Source organism: Psammomys obesus, unplaced genomic scaffold, assembly GCF_907164565.1.
Source record: "Psammomys obesus unplaced genomic scaffold, mPsaObe1.curated_primary_1811, whole genome shotgun sequence".
NCBI lineage: Eukaryota > Metazoa > Chordata > Mammalia > Rodentia > Muridae > Psammomys > Psammomys obesus.
The window spans coordinates 1,079,263-1,096,011 of record NW_026592710.1 but is presented as its reverse complement, the minus strand read 5'-3'; the positions used below and the strand labels follow the sequence as shown (position 1 = coordinate 1,096,011).

The 16,749-nt window shown below is 53.0% G+C and overlaps 1 protein-coding gene across 1 annotated transcript; it reads left to right on the top strand.

The window, feature by feature from the left end:
* Positions 1-10,259: 10,259 nt before the first annotated feature.
* On the top strand, positions 10,260-14,869 carry Pex10 (peroxisomal biogenesis factor 10). Its single transcript, XM_055615292.1, has 6 exons — positions 10,260-10,387; positions 10,936-11,016; positions 11,842-12,248; positions 13,488-13,663; positions 13,744-13,879; positions 14,687-14,869. Exons 1-6 carry the CDS (start codon positions 10,282-10,284, stop codon positions 14,753-14,755), a joined length of 975 nt encoding a protein of 324 aa, XP_055471267.1. The 5' UTR covers positions 10,260-10,281; the 3' UTR covers positions 14,756-14,869.
* Positions 14,870-16,749: the final 1,880 nt, after the last annotated feature.

Here is a 16,749-nt window from a genome sequence, read left to right as displayed (position 1 = left end):
GGGTATGATGTCCACTCAGGCTAGCAGACCTTTCTCTATAAAGTGACTATCCTCTGTTTCCAGAGCCTCCAAGGACCAAGCAGCTCCTACTCAGCGGACTTTCTGAGCACTGGGCTCCCATCTCTGGGAGCATCCAGAGAACCTGCCCAGGGCTGCCCCTCCTCTTCTGGGTTGCTGGCTGCTTCTAATATCTACAGCTGAACAGTGCTAGCCTGTCTGAGAACACGAGGAAAGTCCGCCACAAGCCCCAGCCTGTCCTTCTCTACCCACCTTCGGTGTCAGAGCCCAAGAAATGCAGCAACCCCACCCTCGCCTCATATACCCTGGCTCAGGAAGCCCCTTTGGAGGAGAGGAGAAGCCCTTTCTCTGAAATCTCTCTGAGATGTCAGAACACAGGATCATCTTTCCAGAACACCAGACATCTTTCCAGTTTCCTAGAGGGGAAATTAGGCCTACTCCCTCTGTGGAATAGAAAGAATTCTCATCCACTCCTGTCCAACCCCCAGCTCAGTGTCTTCCTGCTACCCCAACCTCTCTAAGGCTGACCATCTTCAGTTCCTACACCTGCTCCAGCTTCCCTCCTCATCTCAGCCCTGGCAGCCAGTACCCCTGATCCAGCAACTCAGTAGACCCACTGAGACCCCCTCCTACACAGAGCCCACTCGCTCCTTAGCATTCTGTCCTCTATGCTGTGAAGGCTGGGAATTGGTCTCAAGGTGAAGAGACATAAAGGGCCAACAATGCTGGTGACAAGAGGCAGGTCAGAGCCTCATAGCATGACAGGAGAACATATAGCCAGGCCCTTCTGGGAGCCACCAGTTATACTGAGCCACTCCTGCCTTTTCCAGTCTGAGGCCTCTCTGTGAGTTCCTGCTGCCTACCCCTGGACTCCCTGAGTGGTGAAACACAGAACTGGGGCTGGCCCCAGTAAAGCCACAGGCCCAGGCAAGCTCAGCCATCACAACAGAGCCGGTCTAGCCAGCCAGAGAAGAACTGCACAGCGATGGCCAGCAAAGACCTCAGCACCTTGCCCCCACTGTCAAGTGTCTGTGAAGGGAGCAGGCCCAGAGGCTCACTTCACACAGAGAGCAGAGCTGTCCTTGCTCAGCAGAGCTCCAGAGACAGAGAGAGTACATTTGTTGAGGAAAGCAGGTTCCAGGAAGTTAGGTCACTGAGATGAACAGTTTATACGGCTCTGGGAAAAGGCCCTCTGCAGGAGAGAAGTCCCAGTCTCTGAGGGAATATAGTCATCGCAGCCCTGGTAAGGGCATACACAGGGCATTCAGTATTGGAAACAAGAAGAGGGGGTGGCATTTGGGAAGGGTGCTGGTCTGGAGGGCACAGTCCTGAGCAAGTACAAATCAGAACCGAGTGTGCCATAGGTCCAGGCTACAGAGTGCTGCTTCCCAAAAGTCTGGGGTCCCCAAAATCTTTAGGAGCCTACAAGCCTGCTGAGCGTCTTAAGAGTGGTCTTTCTGCTGTAGAGAGTGGGCACAGATGGCGGTGGCACTGTGGCCTTAGGCTATGTGCTTTGCCATCCTGCACTCGGAATATAATCAAGTAGCTATTTCCCTTAGACGGCATTTGATGAAGCAGTACTGAGGGCTTGTACTGAATCTCAACCATAGACTCGGGACTCCTACTGGGCTAAAAGGGTGGGGTGTCCAAAAAATGGATGGAGCTGTGAGATAAAGTACTTGTCCTTCTTGGAACGTTGCTGTGTCTGAAAGGCAGCTGTCATGTGAGCCCAACCGTGCCAGCAGCGACATCTGACAGATGTTTTCTCAAAAGAGAAGTAAAGGCTTGAAGCAGACCTGAGCTTAGCAATTAAAGGCCAGCTCGGACAATGTAACAGGACCCCGTCTCAAAATAAAGAACAAAGTAAGCTTGCTACTTAAAAAGCGGAATCCACAGGCTCTCTCACCAATAACAGAATTCAAAATTAAGTGAAAATTAGTTCTTTGTACAACCTTCATCTACTGCTGTGAGCCAGTCAGCGCCCTAAACACCACCAGGGCAGCAGTGAGGCTGTCAAGGGTAGGGTGACGTTACAAAATGTGTCAACAGTGGGGAAATCTACATAACTTAGTGAACTGGAATCTCCCAAGGGACTAGGCATACATTCCAAGGCATCCGTAGAAAAAGGTCCATTCAAAGTACAAATACCAAGGCATGTCACAATGACAGAGTCCCAGCCCACGTGTTTCAGATCCACACCACAGCAACTTTTAAAAAATCCTGGGTGTTGTGAGAGCAGCATCCAGGGAGAATGCCCAGTTAGGAGACAGGCAGTATATTTGCGCGAGGCCAGGTTTCTTCAGCTCCCTCAACCACAACAACACATTGTGACAGATGGCTGCAGAGTGGATAGGAAGATCCAGCTGTCCTTCACATGACAGACACTGGAGAGATTTGCAAGGCTGCAAAGCATGTCATGCTTTGGGTGGATTTCTTTGGGGGGAGAGTGTTGTTTTGGTTTGGTTGTTTTTGTTTTGTTTTGTTTTGGGTTTTTGTTTTTGTTTTTGCCTTTCCCTTCTTCCCCTTGAACAAATAGAGTGTCACGAAGTGCTATTTATACTAACATATAATGTGTATGCCGTTGTCATTTTAACAAGACTTTATAAATAAGTGTACTTAAATGATCATTTTGTGGCTGGCGGGCTGGAACGTTTTATGTAGACCAGGTTGGACTCCTGCCTTTGCCTCCTCCTGAAAGCTGGGATTAAAGGCGTGTGTCACCATGATTGTCCACTTTGGTTTCATTTATTGCTGCGTGTGTGATGTCTGTGTGAGAACATGGGTACGCATGTGTCATCGCACGCATGTAGGCGTCAGAGAACGACTTTTGGGAGTGGGTTCTTTCCCTTTTCTGTGGGACCCAGGAATAGAACTCTATCATGAGGTTTCTCCATCAAGGTTTTACCCTCAGAGCCATTTAACTAACCCCTTTGAGACAGGGTTTTGACATGCAGATCAGGCTAGCTTTGAACTATAGATTGTCCTGCCTCAGCTTTCCCATTTCTGGGATTACAGGCCTCTGCCCAGGCCTGGAGCACTTTATATTGTAATGTGGTTTGTATCAAATGGCAGGACTAGAAGGTGCCAGCCCAGGCTTACCCAGGAGAATCCTGGAAGTGTGACATCCACTGTTTCCATGTTGCAAATATTTCCAGCAGAGCTGGTCTCAAGTTCCTGATGTCATCACTGGACAAGGGGTTGGGGAGACGGTGTGCTGCAGCACCTCCACGGCTCAGAACCATCCAGTCCCCTCCACGAAGAGCAGAGATAACAGCAGCGTGTAATTAGGAAGCGATATGCTTTAAGTGTTTCTTACCTTTGTGTTTTATGTAATTTATATGTCTTACATATGTAATTAGTTTAATTTGATTTTAATAATGGCTGTGTTCAACAACCAGCTCACAGAATTACTGGAGATTTAACAGCTAGTCCTTACAGGCTCCAACACACTCCTAGACATAAACCCTTCTAAGCAAATGCTCTTTGGGATTCTCAGCAATTAATGCAACAAGAGTCCCAAGATGAAAACCTCTGTACACTGATAATATTTATGTAAAACAATCACAACAGAACAACTTGCATTTTGAAAAAAATGCAAAAACCCAAAAGATGCCTATTAAGGGCTCGCTTTTCAGACAGGTCCTGGGGGAAGAGGACAGGGTGCTAATGTACTAAAGAGCTATAGTAGTCAATCTACTGGCCTGAGTCAGTCAGGAGAAGAACCCTTTGGTGCTTTGATGGTTCCTATCTGATAGCCCTCCTACCTGCAGCCAGAACAGACTTGGAAAGGTGGAACCACCGACTCAGAGCTTAGCCTGAAGCCTGCCCTGTGCACCTAAGAAAATCCCAGAACCTAGGTTTTCCCATCTTTAAAGGAGGATACAGGACAGGCCTTCCACAGGAGGTCACAGTGTCCCCTCTCCCTGAGATGCAATGAAGTCAGGCCTAGTGACTGACACACAGCCTTTCCATGTAGCCACACTCTGGAATCCCCTTCCTTCCCCTGTCCCCAGGGCATTTCTCTCAGAATGTGTCAGAAACACATACAAGGAAGAGGCTATCATGATCATGTACATTCCTGAAAACAGAAGCCTACACCTTGGTGGCAGATCCAAGCCCTGGCCCTCCCTGAACCCTATCCCATCCTCAGCATGGAATGGAGACATGCAGAAACCAGAACCTGGTGAAGTTGCAAGGCAGATCTAAGCCAGAGCAAAGATTCTCAGAGGAAGGGCTCAGGCGGCTACCTACCAGAGCTTGACCAGTCCCTGCTGGACTTTGGCTCCCAAGGCTTGCTTCTTGGAACAGGCTGCATGGAATGCCAAGTGCAGAATCACAAGGTCAGAAAGACAAAGGCCAGTACAGGGAAGCAAGAGCCATCCCATGTCCCTGCGTCCTTAGAGCTCGCTCAGCTCTTCTTTCCAGGTAACCAGAGACTGCCTGGTTCCACCCTGGAGCAATACCTAGGCTAGTAGGGAGATGGCAGCAGCTGAGGGGAGAGCATGAAGGGGTCCTAAGGGGACTCAGGACTTCCTAGGCTTGGCCTTCATCCAAGTAGTCCTTAGGAGAAGGAATGTTCCAGGCACGAGGGTCAGTAAAATGCAAAGGCCTCCAGTCAGGAAGACTGTCACCTCCACAAAGGCAGAGCCAGCAGCTGTGCACCCAAGAGTCATTTGGGGGAACCGCAGCACTATGAAGTCCTGTCTGCGCTTTCTCTTCCTCCCTTCTTTCCTTCTTCCCTATCTTCCTCCTTTACTGCCTTCCTAACACCAGAGGAAACTGGCTGAGACACCTTGTATTCCACTGATGGCTTCTTAGCTGTTAACAAGTGGGAAATCCCACATCCCCAGGAACTGGACTGGGAATATGAGCCTTCGGCAGCCGGGCTTCTCAGGCCTGCCGTACCTAGGTACAGCTGTTCTAAGAGAAGCAGTGCCCCAGCCTACCCTTGGGTGCTGATGGACAACCATTTATCTTTCACCTGTTTGTCAATACAATGGCTGAAAAGACCCCAAGAAACAGGCAGAGCCCCTTGAGACATATACAGTGGGTTGCACAGGGCCATGCTTGCAAAGATATGGCAAGTAAGCCGATATTTTAACAGGGCCCAAGGACAAACCCCAAGGCCACAGAAAACCCAGCATGTAGCTCCTGAGAAATAGAGCAACGTTTGCTTTACTAAGAATCCTGCCCTGAGCAACAGCTTCTCAAGTCCCTTGATTGCCCGTAGGAGCATTGAATGCCAGATTCTCAGTATAGCTGAGGGTCTCCTGAAGGCTCTAGCATAGAAGAGCAGGGGTTGACAAGGCCAAGTACCATACAGAACTGTTCCAGGAACCAGGGTGACAAGAAGCACTGTCAGAAACCTGGTGTTGAAACTACGGTCTCAAAAGCCCTCTCTTTCCAGCACACCATGGACATAAAAGTTCCAGAGCCACTGTGCCCATCTGAGACACACACAACTCACATTATTAAGTCTGTGCCCATGAGCCTAACCTCTAACAGAGCCATGGAGACTGCTTCTGCCTGCACTGGGTCCAAGCCACTCTGCTCTCAGTGGAATCCCTGGGACTAACCTCAACTACATTCCGTGGGTCCAAACTAGAGTCATATATCTGTCTGGAAGGAGCTCCGTCTAGGCCATTACAACCTACAGACAGTACCTGCTTACCAGCCCTGGCTATTCTTTTTTTTTTTTTTTTTTTTTTGTCCTGAAAAGAGATGTATTTATTATGAATACAATGTTTTGCCTGCATATGTGCCAGAAGGGGGCACCAGATCTCACTGTAGATGGTTATGAGCCACCATGTGGTTGCTGGGAATTGAACTCAGGATCTCTGGAAGAGCAGACAGGGCCCTTAACCTCTGAGCCATCTCTCCAGCCCCAGCCTTGGCTATTCTTGACTCTTGTATCTAAGGTCAAGAGCGCCTTCTACAGCATCTCTCTGGATGTCCATCAGAAACTGTAGTTCTTGCCCCTCACCCACCTGCAAACCTCCACCCTGACATCTGGCAGCTCTTTACTTGCTGCCCTCTGCATGTGCCAAGCACTTGGACAGGTCCTGGCTTGGCGCAGGGGTGGACACAAAGATATCCTGAATCCCTTGCCTCACAGAACCCAAGATGACAAAGGCTGGCAGATCCCTACCTGCAGTTAAGGCTGCTGCTACCCAACCGCTATCTCCTAGAAGACCCGGAGGCAGGAGGGGATGCATGCTTGCTCTCCTGGCTTGTCCTACCATACAGGTGGTAGAACCTCCATTCTCCTGTTTGGGAGATGATGGAGCTGAGGCTGAAGCCACATCTGACATGCAGGTGCCTGCCCCACCCACTCTCCTCAATGCCTGCTGCTTCAGATTTACTCACTACACTAGGAGGCTGCTGCTTCAGGGCAATGGAGCTTCACAAGAGTCTCTGGCCCCCAGCCCCCCAACAGCGAGTTACACTGTCCTTAGCCCTGTCCATGAAGAGCCCAACAGGACCTGATCTTCCAGGCCCATTCTGCTCCCACCCTAGGTTCCCTCAGGCCTCACTTGCCCTGTCTCATGTCCTCATGGCCAGTGATTACTCTTTAGGGTACCGCATCCTATACTCTCTTAGAGTGACCAGCCCTCCTGCTTTCCATCCCACAAGAGGGGGCTAGCCAGCTTGTACGTCTGCTCACTTACAATTTGTTCATCAACCCTAGTGTGCAAGTACCTGTGTGGCCACATTTTCCTCATAGACAGAGGCCCTTCCTCTTCTGGGAAGTCTTTCCAGATCTCCACTCCCTGGGGACCTTTGTGTCAGCCCGTTATGATCCAGAAGAGTTCAGGATAATGGCCATAGCGTGAAGGCCCTCACTCCACCGGTAGAGGCTTGGTGTCCAGTGCTAGACCACCCATTCCATCGGCAGATGAGGAGATGCACACGAGTGGGAGCACACGGCCTGGACTCAGTGCTGGGCCACCCTCTAACCCGAGCTAATGCCACCAGGACCAAGCTCCTTCCTCCCCAGCCCCAGGGTTCTATTTCAGTCCCAGCTCCAAGTTCTGAGCTGGGACAAAGCCCCAGAGCCCCACACTGGCTCAGCTCTGGGAACCCCATTTATTTTGTCCCTGGAGCCAGCAGAGAACATGCCTTCCTACTGTGGTCCTGGCTAAGGGCAGAATCCCAGCCACCTGCCTGTGTCCCCAGAGTCCCTTCCCAGGGTACACAGCGTCCAGGAAGGGCTTAGCTTTCCAGCCCCAGTGCTACCCTCACTGGCAAGCCTACACAGGAAGTAAGGGAGGCTCCCAGACACCTCTGCTGACCAGCCAGGGCCTCCCAGGCTTGGTTCTGGAGCCTCAGATTTCCTCCCAAAACGCCCACCCTTCCTTGGTGCCCATGGTACCTCCAGGGCGCCAATCTGCAGCAACCAGCCGAGCTTCCAGCCTGTTCCCCCCCTGGGCGGAGGAACCTGTTTTGCAGGTTTGTGGTGCCTGTGGAGGGGCCTCCTGCCTAGAGCAGGCCCCTCCCTAACAGTCAGGTCCCTATACAGGAGCTACTCTTGGAGGGGTTCCCAGTTCCTCTGCCCCTGTATAGGCAAAGCGTGCAATGGAAAACGTAAGGAGCCGGAGCCCTCACCCTGCCCCCTGCCCCCGGTGGCGGGGCAGGCCTCCCAGATCCATCAGACTTAGGCAGCCTTCCTTCACCACTCCTGCAGAGAGATTGGCTTGTCCCCCTCTGGTTCCCAGCGAGGGCAGGGGCTCTGGAAGTCCAGGGGAGGACCACCCTGAGAACACTCCTGCCTGAGGCTCCACAGTGCACCCCAGGGCTAAATCAGGCAGAGAACAGACTTCGCACACCTTCCCTTGTTCCCTGCTTCCACACGTCTTCCTGAGCGGCAGCTGCGTAGGCCTATCCCAGGCCTGCTGCATACAGCAACCCCCCAAACAGTGAATGCCTCCTAGGGGCAGAGGGAAGAGTTTACGAGGGATCACACAGACTCAGGCCAAGGCAAGCCTAAGTATGCTGAGTCACACTATCAGTCTGCTAGGTGGTGTGAGAGGAAAAACCTGGGCGGGGGGTGGGGGGAGCACGGAGAAGATGCAATAGGGCCACCTGCTGAAAAGGCCCCCTTCCCAGTTCCCTGAACCCCTCCCCCCAGTCCCGGCCTACTCTATCCCTGGCCTCCCTACCAACAGAACGATAGTAAAAACTATCCAATAGGCTGGAGATAGAACTCTGGATACAATACCAGAGTTGGGGTCCCCAGAGCCCACATAAGCATCTGAGTAGGTGGGCCGCCTGTAAGCTCCACCTTGGAAGGCAGACGCTGGGATCCCAGAGCAGGACAGCAAGCAAGACAGCCATAGGGGCAAGTTGTGGGTTTGACTCAAAGACCCTGCTCCAGCGAAGGTGTAAAAGCAATCCAGGATAATGCCTCCATATGCCAGAACACACACACACCACTAATGCACACGACACAAACACACAATAAATCAATTTAATTTAATAACATTAGAAAACAAAGTGGCCAGAGCTAGCATTCCAGGCAAAGGACATCAAGCAGGACAACAAAATACCCAGTGTATGAAAAATATAGACTCCATTGTTGAGGGACAAACTGTGAACACTGCTTTAGGAAGGCTGACCTTTGCTCCCGAAGCTCCTGTGTCCAAGATGCAGAATTTCACCCTGTCCCAGGTCTAGCACCAACAGACACCTCTGTGTGGGCCCAGATCACCCAAGTGCTCAGTGCCAGCATGATGGGCTCTCAGCAAACACCAGTTAATTCTCCTCGCCATCCCTGGTCTACAGGCCAGAAAGCTGAGGCCCACCAAGTGAGGGAGTGTGCAGGACACACCTTGTCCTTGTGGACAGCACAGGGCTAGTGAGGCCCAAGGGATGCAGTCAAAGAGAGTGTCCCCAGGGAACTTCACTACAGTTCATAACAGGGAAGGATACTTGGCTCACAGCCCGGGGTGGCCCTCAAGCAGCCCAGAGGTGGATATGGGAGAGAGAAGGGAAGGACTAGACCTGCCAACCACTCTGACTCACTCTCTGGTGCTGTCCCCGAAATCCCCAGGAGGCTGGCCTTCCTGTCCTCCGACCCTGGAGCAGAGGGAAGGGTTTACAAGGAGTTGTTCACAAGGCTCAGGCCCAGGGCCCTCTTTAGGTAAGGAGTGTCAAAGTGAGATGGCAAGGGCCATGGGCCCCTTCCCCCAGCAAGAACTCTCTCTCACTCTAGCTCCTCCTCAGTGTCCTGGACCCCTGAAACTGGAGCAAAGAGAGACTCCAGGCCATATGGTCATCTGGGAACCCAAAGAACTGATTTACGATGATGTCACTACTCATCCTTCTCTTCCACTTTCTCTTCTGACTGAAGTTTATCTGTGCAGAATTTCTTTGGGGTAATAGCTGCCCAAGTGAGCAGAAAAGATGGGCTCATGGCCCCACCTGCTGGCCATCCTGGTTTTGTCCCTTAGGAAGAACCCTCAAGAGGAGCGCCTTACCCCCAGCCTGCAAAGGACAGAGCTGAGGGTCAGAGCACCAGTCAAGCTGAGGCGAAGTCTGTGGCTAGCGTTTGAGCCCATGGAAACACTTAGGCGTCTCCCTGGGAACAACAGATACTAGGATATTGTTTCTTCTGTTCTTGCTCCCCACGGCTGAGAGAAGAGAATCCAGAAAATGCAGTCCCTTCCCAGAAGTCCATGAGGGGACACTCTGAGCAGGCCATACCTCATGGTTATGCTAGAATTGAGCTTCTAAGTTTGAAGGGAAAGTCTTCTGGGGACACAAGCAGCCTTGGGCCTTCAAGAAATCTGCATTTCAAGCTGATGTATTTGTTTTGGCCAGACACCCGTGCCTCTGCTTGAGCCGTTACTGCCTCCTGGCGGCGGTCAAACCTAGTATCTAGGGTTGCCCAACCCAAGCTGAGAAAACCAGGGCATGGGCAGAGGGACGAATTCCAAAAGGTACCGGGGGTTTCAGCAGTCAGGTGAGATGGCTATCCTAAAAGGTCTCCTGCATCCCAGAGACCTGTACCTCCGTGGCTCCGCCCCCAAGCCAGGCCGCACACCCCTACTCTGCCTGGCTCCGCCTTAGCCACCGACCCGACCCCTCCAGCGTCCTCCCGCCCCCATCCCCGCCTCCACACAGCCCGCCTCTCAGGATGTCACTCCTATGCCCCGCCTTCATCCGCGTGCGGTTCGCAGCCCGCGCCCCACGGCCGAGGCACGTCGAGCGTCACAGGCCCCGCCCACGGGGCGCGCCGGCGCAGTGCGAGCGCCCGTCCAGGCCATGGCGCTGGCAGGTGCGCCTGAAGTGATCCGGGCGGCGCAGAAGGACGAGTACTACCTGGGAGGCCTGCGGAGCGCGGCGGGTGCAGCGCTGCACAGCCTAGCGGGTGAGCATCCCGGGGCACCCCAGTCAGGCGGCAGCTCGGAAGCTCGTTAGGAAAGCGAGGGTCAAAACACGGACACACTGCCGAACACTTTGCAGGTCTCTGCGTGCGCCAGGCAATGCCTGTTCCGTGTTTCTCAAACATTTGCCCATTGATTCCTCCTCACAGGTTGGACCTAACGCGGTTACTCTTTCAAGTAGACACGTGGAGGTTTCCAGAAGGACCTCAGAGATTTGGGCAGGGATTTGGGAGGCCGAGATTTAATAGCAAACAGGTTTTCTTTGGCTTGTGTCCCTAACACTACCTAGACTTTCCTGGTGCCGCCTAGGCTCCTAGGACAGCTCCTGGCTCAAGACGGGTACAGTTGAGCGGTTCTTAGGAAGTGGTCTTCGTCTCGGCGTCATTGAGGTCATCCAGGACAGCAGAGGAGACTAAGGGAGAGAGTAGTAGTTGCGGATCGCCCTGGAAGAGGAGGGGCTCGACCTGCCCCCTGGGGTGGAGGGAGAGAACTTCAGTTTACCTCCCCAGAAGTAATATTTTTCTCCTCTCAGGTGCAAAGAAATGGCTGGAATGGAGGAAAGAGATCGAACTGCTATCAGACATAGCCTACTTTGGCCTCACCACAATTGCAGGTAGCAAGATTTGGCAAGTCCTGGGCACTGAGGGGCCCACAACCACCCAAGCCAAGAGGGGATGGTCAAGGCAGCCAGCCAAACTGAGCAGCTCCAGGCAATCTCCTGCATTAGTCTCAGGGAAGGAAGATACTGGCCAGACAGGAGGTACTGCTCAGATCCTTTCTAGAGGCCTCTCAGCAGGATGGGATCCTGTGTATGGGGTGTAAAGCACTGCAAGGTACAGACAGCGGTAGCCGCTACCTGCTGGCCGTGACCAGACACGCTAGGGACAGAGGTTGCGACGGCCTACAAGCAGGGCCCTGGTGAGACGCATGGAAGTGGTGGTTCAAGGTGCACCAGGTTTGGCCTCAGAACGAGAGGTCTGGTGTTGTCTTCTGCAGGGCGGACTAGAAGCTAGCTTTCATCGGGGTAGGCTTGAGGGGCATTATCTGACTCCATGTGACAATGTCAGGTAGGCAGCTGACCTATGTGCTGGATACTTAGGACTGAGCCATAATCTGGAAGGTAGAAAGCCACAAGGTTGGATCCCATCCCTGGGCTCAACAGCGGAGGGACTGGGAAACCGACAGCAACTTCAGACTGAAGGGAACAGGAACCAACGGGGGCATCGAGGGCCTGTCCCAGAGTGGCAGTCTGAGTCCTGGCATGAAACTTCAGCAGGGTCACAGTGCATTTAGGAGTTGTGTTGGCTAGGTCTTCCGGCTGACAGCCCAGCAGGGCAGGTTCAGGGGTGACTGGTAAGGCTGGGGGATACAATCCGGCCTACAAACTGGCCTAGGTGCTGTCCTTGCAGCGGACCCCCAACACTGCGTTACTCCTCAGGCTACCAGACACTGGGAGAGGAGTATGTTGGCATCCTCCAGGTGGACCCATCCCAGCAGCGTGTGCCCTCCAGACTGCGCCGTGGCGTGCTGGTTGCACTACATGCTGTCCTGCCCTACCTGCTGGACAAGGCACTGCTGCCCCTAGAGCAGGAGCTGCAAGCTGATGGCGACGGCACACGGGCTTCACAGGGAAGTCTACCACCTGGAGGACGCAGCCGATCGGGGATGAGGCGCTGGGTGCGCCTCCACACAAACACCCTGACTGAGCAGCAGAGGAGGACACTACAGCGGGCCGTCTTCATCCTTAGACAGGGCTTTGCCTGCCTCCATCGGCTCCATGTTGCCTGGTTTTATATTCACGGTGCCTTCTACCACCTGGCCAAGAGACTAGTGGGGATCACGTACGTAAGTAGCAATGCCGGAACTGCTGGACAGGCTGGGACTCCCTGGGCAGCCTCTTTTTGGGGGCCTATGCTAAGGACATGACCACAGCCAAGTATTCTGTTTCCAAGTGGGAGTAGAAAGTGCTTGGGAAAGGGCAGGGCTTGTTCAGTTGTCCTTTTCCTAAAAGGCCCAGGGAAGTCCAGTGTGCACAAACTCTGGGAACGAGTAAGCCTTTCTTCCGTACAACAGCGTGTGTGCGATGGCAGACTCCGGCACCACTGAGCAGACTTCGCTCTGGCCCTCGGAGCAGCTTCCTCACTATTGGCTTGTGGCCAGTCACCTCACTTTTCTGGGTGGTGAGCACCTAGTCCAGAGGGTGTCAAATGCAGCGCCTGCCTTTCCCACTTGTCCCTACAGCCCTAACAGAAAGGCAGTTAGAAAGAGCGAGCCTGTCCCTCAGCACACTGCTGGCTGTACCAGCCGCACTCACCTGGTGTTAGTTCTGGCAGCACCCCCTCACTGGAAGCACCCCTGGCCTCCTACCAATGCGCTTATATCCTGTCACCCAAAAAACCTCCCCTCAGCTATCACCTCCATGCCTGCCACCGTTCAGAACTGCTCAAAGTTCCCGTCAGGGGAAACCAAATGCCACCTCTCCCTACAGCCAATCTGCCCCTCCCCCATGTCCTGTCAGAGACAGAACCATAGCCTGGTTTCAGGTCTTAGCCTCAGTACTGCCAGATGAAGGGTTATCAGGCAGAGTCCATCCCAGCAGTCCTTTGGTTTAGCTATGTCTCCCTTCCTAATGGCTGCTATTCTGTTCTCCAGCCCAAGGCATAGTGTGACCTGATGTCCTCATTTCCCTGCCAGCAGGAAGGGATGGAAGGGAAGACAGCACAGTTCTGCTGTGATGTGGACGGAGATACACTAGCTACACCAAAGGCCAGGACAGCACCTACCTGTCCAGGTTCCCCACCCTACCCTTCCTCAGGCTCCTTCTCTTCCTCTGAAGTGATCTCCAGATAACTCCAGGATCCTTACCCATTCTCTTGGCCCATCTAGCCTCCTGGTTTAGTTCTTGTCTATGCTGCTAATGCCTAAAGATCAACCTATAACCAGGTTCTCCCTCACTACTTGAACCCACCTCCCTCTCAAGTGCTTGTCTTCTGGACATGCCTAGGGCCAAGGGGAGGCCTCCAGCAGACAAGAGGCCAGGTCCTAAGGGACCCTGCCGCCTGGGGTGGTCACTTGTCTTAACAGCTCCGTACTCACCGCCTTCCTGGAGCGGACCTGAGGGCACGCACAAGCTACCGACTGCTGGGACTTATCTCCCTGTTGCATCTGGCGCTGTCCGTGGGGCTGCAGCTGTACAGCTTCAGGCAGAAGCAGCGAGCCAGGAAGGAGTGGAGGCTGCATCGCAACCTGTCCCACCGCAGGTGTGCAGGGGGCATGAGGTACTCCAGCATGTCCCAAGACTGTGAAGGGTGGACTCACCTGACTGTCCTCACCCGCACAGGAGTTCCCTGGAAGACAGAGCTGTTTGCAGAGCCCCACTCTGTACCCTGTGCTTGGAGGAGCGGAGACACTCCACAGCGACGCCTTGTGGCCATCTCTTCTGCTGGGAGTGCATTACTGAGTGGTGCAACACCAAGGTACACATGTTCCTGGTCCTGTGACCCTTGACAGTTTTGCTACCCACCCCACGTCCTAAACCTCTTTCCTGTGGGGGTGGAGGGGTGGGCATCTTGTTAAAAGCTCTGTGGGGTATGAACCATCCCTGGGGTTGAAGTCTCCAGTCTTCCCCTTTGATGTGTAGGTAAATGGCACATGGGTGCACACATCGGGCCATACTTACACATAGGCGTGACTTGCTTCACACATAGGGTGCTAGTTCATGTGCACACACCAAGTTGTCCCTGTGTGCCACTGAGCCATTTCCAGCAGGACAGGTGCCCAGGGCACAGTGCTTCATTTAAGTAGCCTGAGTTACTACCCTGGCCGAAAGCCTAGGCTACAAAGGCTACAAGTGAGAGGGAACTTTGCAGCTGTGCCTCGCTGTTAAGAAGTTGGGTGTCTTGGGCTGCAGTACAGAAACACAGCATTTGCACTGCCACGTCGGCAGAGTGGACGCTGCATACCAGCGTGTGGAAGTGCGGGATGTGTCCTCCTTTCTCGTAGGTGGCAGGGCAAGTCCTGTCTCTTGAGGGGAAGCGCCAGGGTTCATCTAGAGTTAAACCTACTGGAAGTTCTACAAGGGAGGAACTAAAAAGCATACACCCCTTTCCTGGTGGGGTCTGACGCCCTCCCCTCCACAGCACTTGGCTCAGGGTTGCTGGGAAGGCACAGCCCAGGAGAGGCTGTTCTCTGGCTGACTTACAGCTGTGCACCTATGTAGAGCAGTGGGGGTCAGGGCCAGCCTCAGTGCACAGCCAGTGTGACACACCCATCCCATTCCACAGACGGAGTGTCCCCTGTGCAGGGAGAAGCTCCCACCCCAGAGGCTGGTCTACCTGAGGCACTACCGCTGACCAGGACCAGATTGTTACCAGACAGCTCCAGGAAGTGGATGGAAGTTCATGGAGCTGTGTCCTCAGAAGTGTAGTTGCGCAGAAATATAAAATCCTCACACTGTTGTCATTGAAGCTACTACAATTACCTGGGAAGAAAGGTGTCAGGGGAAGTGGGAAAACTCCACGTGGGTGGGAGTCTGCTGCACCTTATTTAGGACTTCTCCAATCCCTGGAGGTAGCAGGTCTCCCCTCGCTGACAACCGCTTCAGACCTTCAGGGTGTTTCCCTCCGGTCTGTAAACGAGAGGCTACCCTCGGGCTGTGAGAGGCGGCCACCCTGGCCTCCGCCCTCACCGGGGTCAGCACCTGTCCTGAACACTCGCAACAGCTTAACGCATGCCGCCAATCCCTTAAGAAGATGAAGGTCTTCGTCTTGGCCTGAAAGGGTGGGAGGGGTCTCCTGAGTTGCAGGTTTTTGTTGTTTTGTTTAACTATGAGGGTGCACACATGCCTCTCTGGATGTATATGGAGATCAGAGAACAACTTGCAGTAGTCAGTTCTTCCTATCAGGTCTTTCAAGGAGCAAATTCTGGTTGGGTTGGGCAGCAAGCAAGAACTTCACTGCCAAACATCTCAGCAGACCCACAGAGCTGGCTGGCCTTTTACTGCTGAACATCTCAGTAGACCTGCAGAGTTGGCTTGCCTGAGTTTTCTCCTGCAAACCAGTTTCCATGTGGCCTCAGATACCAGTTCTCTGAGGAATTAGGTGAGTTGTATCTGCTTAGAGGCCCAGATAAACACGTGGCCTGCTTACGCAGTGTCACTCTGTGTCCAGGCCCCTCTTGGCTTGTCCCTAGCTGGCTTCTTGCCTCCATTTGACATTTCCAAGCTTTTAAAATTAATTCATCTCAGAAGACAATGTGGCACATCTTTAAGAGACTAATTCCACAGAAAAGGCCCATTAAGAACAGAAGCTTCAGCTGGGCAGTGGTGGCACACACCTTTAGTCCCAGCACTCAGGAGGCAGAGGCAGACAGATCTGAGTTGAAGCCAGTCTGGTCGAGCAAGTTCCAAGACAGTCAAGGCTACATAAACCCTGTCTCGAACACAAAAAAAAACCACAAAACAGGAGCCCTAGACCTAGATTTCATAAGAGTGTGATGACAACTTGATAGGACCTCTGGTCTACAGGTAGTGAGCAGGTAAAGCCCAGCCACCACGAATGCTGTCTGATGTCAGTGCTCCTTGTGAAGGGCCCCTTACCAAGAGCAGGCAGGGAACATCCCTCCAGACAAGGCAGGGGCCAAGACTGACACAAGACAGCTTCAGGGACCCTGTGCAAAGACAGTGCCTCTGTGGGAACCTGGAACATAACTGCAGTTGTCCGCAGTACCCCACGCTTGTAACTCACACTGCTCTGGCCAGTTTCCTTTCCATTACACTTTGAGCCTAGTCAGCGATGAGGAAAACAACATGGAAAATGTAAACAGAAAGATCCAGAGTTTGGATCCCATGTGCTCACATGGTTTCAAAAACAAAACAAAAAACTTATTTTGAACATCATTAGAAAATGAGCTCAGCTGGGTGTGGTGGCGCACGCCTGTAATCCCAGCACTCATGGAATCAGAGGCAGGCAGGCTGCAGTGAGTTTGAGGCCAGCCTGGTCTACAAAGTGAATCCAGGACAGCCAAGGCTACACAGAGAGACCCTGTGTTGAAAATCCTAAACAAAAAAAAAAAAAAAAAAAGAAAAAGAAAAGAAAAGAAAATGATGGGTTGAGTGCCCTGAGTGTGGTGTCTACAAGCCAGGTGACTGACTGACCTAAAGTTGTCGAATGGCTCAGAAACAAAACTGAGCAGGGTTCTGAGTGCGTCACCTGGGATTGAAAGCCTGCTTGTGCTGGACAGCCTGTCCCTCCTGTTCCTGCATGTTTGCTCTGTCCTGTGCTGGATGGCCCAATGGCTCCCCCAACTACAGCTGTGGAAAGCAGGCCGTGCTCTAGTGACGAGACTT

Bases quoted from the DNA above. Each gene is read 5' to 3' on its own strand.
- Pex10 (XM_055615292.1), top strand. From the start codon at position 10,282: ATGGCGCTGGCAGGTGCGCCTGAAGTGATCCGGGCGGCGCAGAAGGAC. The intron at 11,017-11,841 runs GTAGCAAGATTT...GTTACTCCTCAG, and splicing joins TGGCCTCACCACAATTGCAG to GCTACCAGACACTGGGAGAG. The intron at 12,249-13,487 runs GTAAGTAGCAAT...TTGTCTTAACAG, and splicing joins GACTAGTGGGGATCACGTAC to CTCCGTACTCACCGCCTTCC.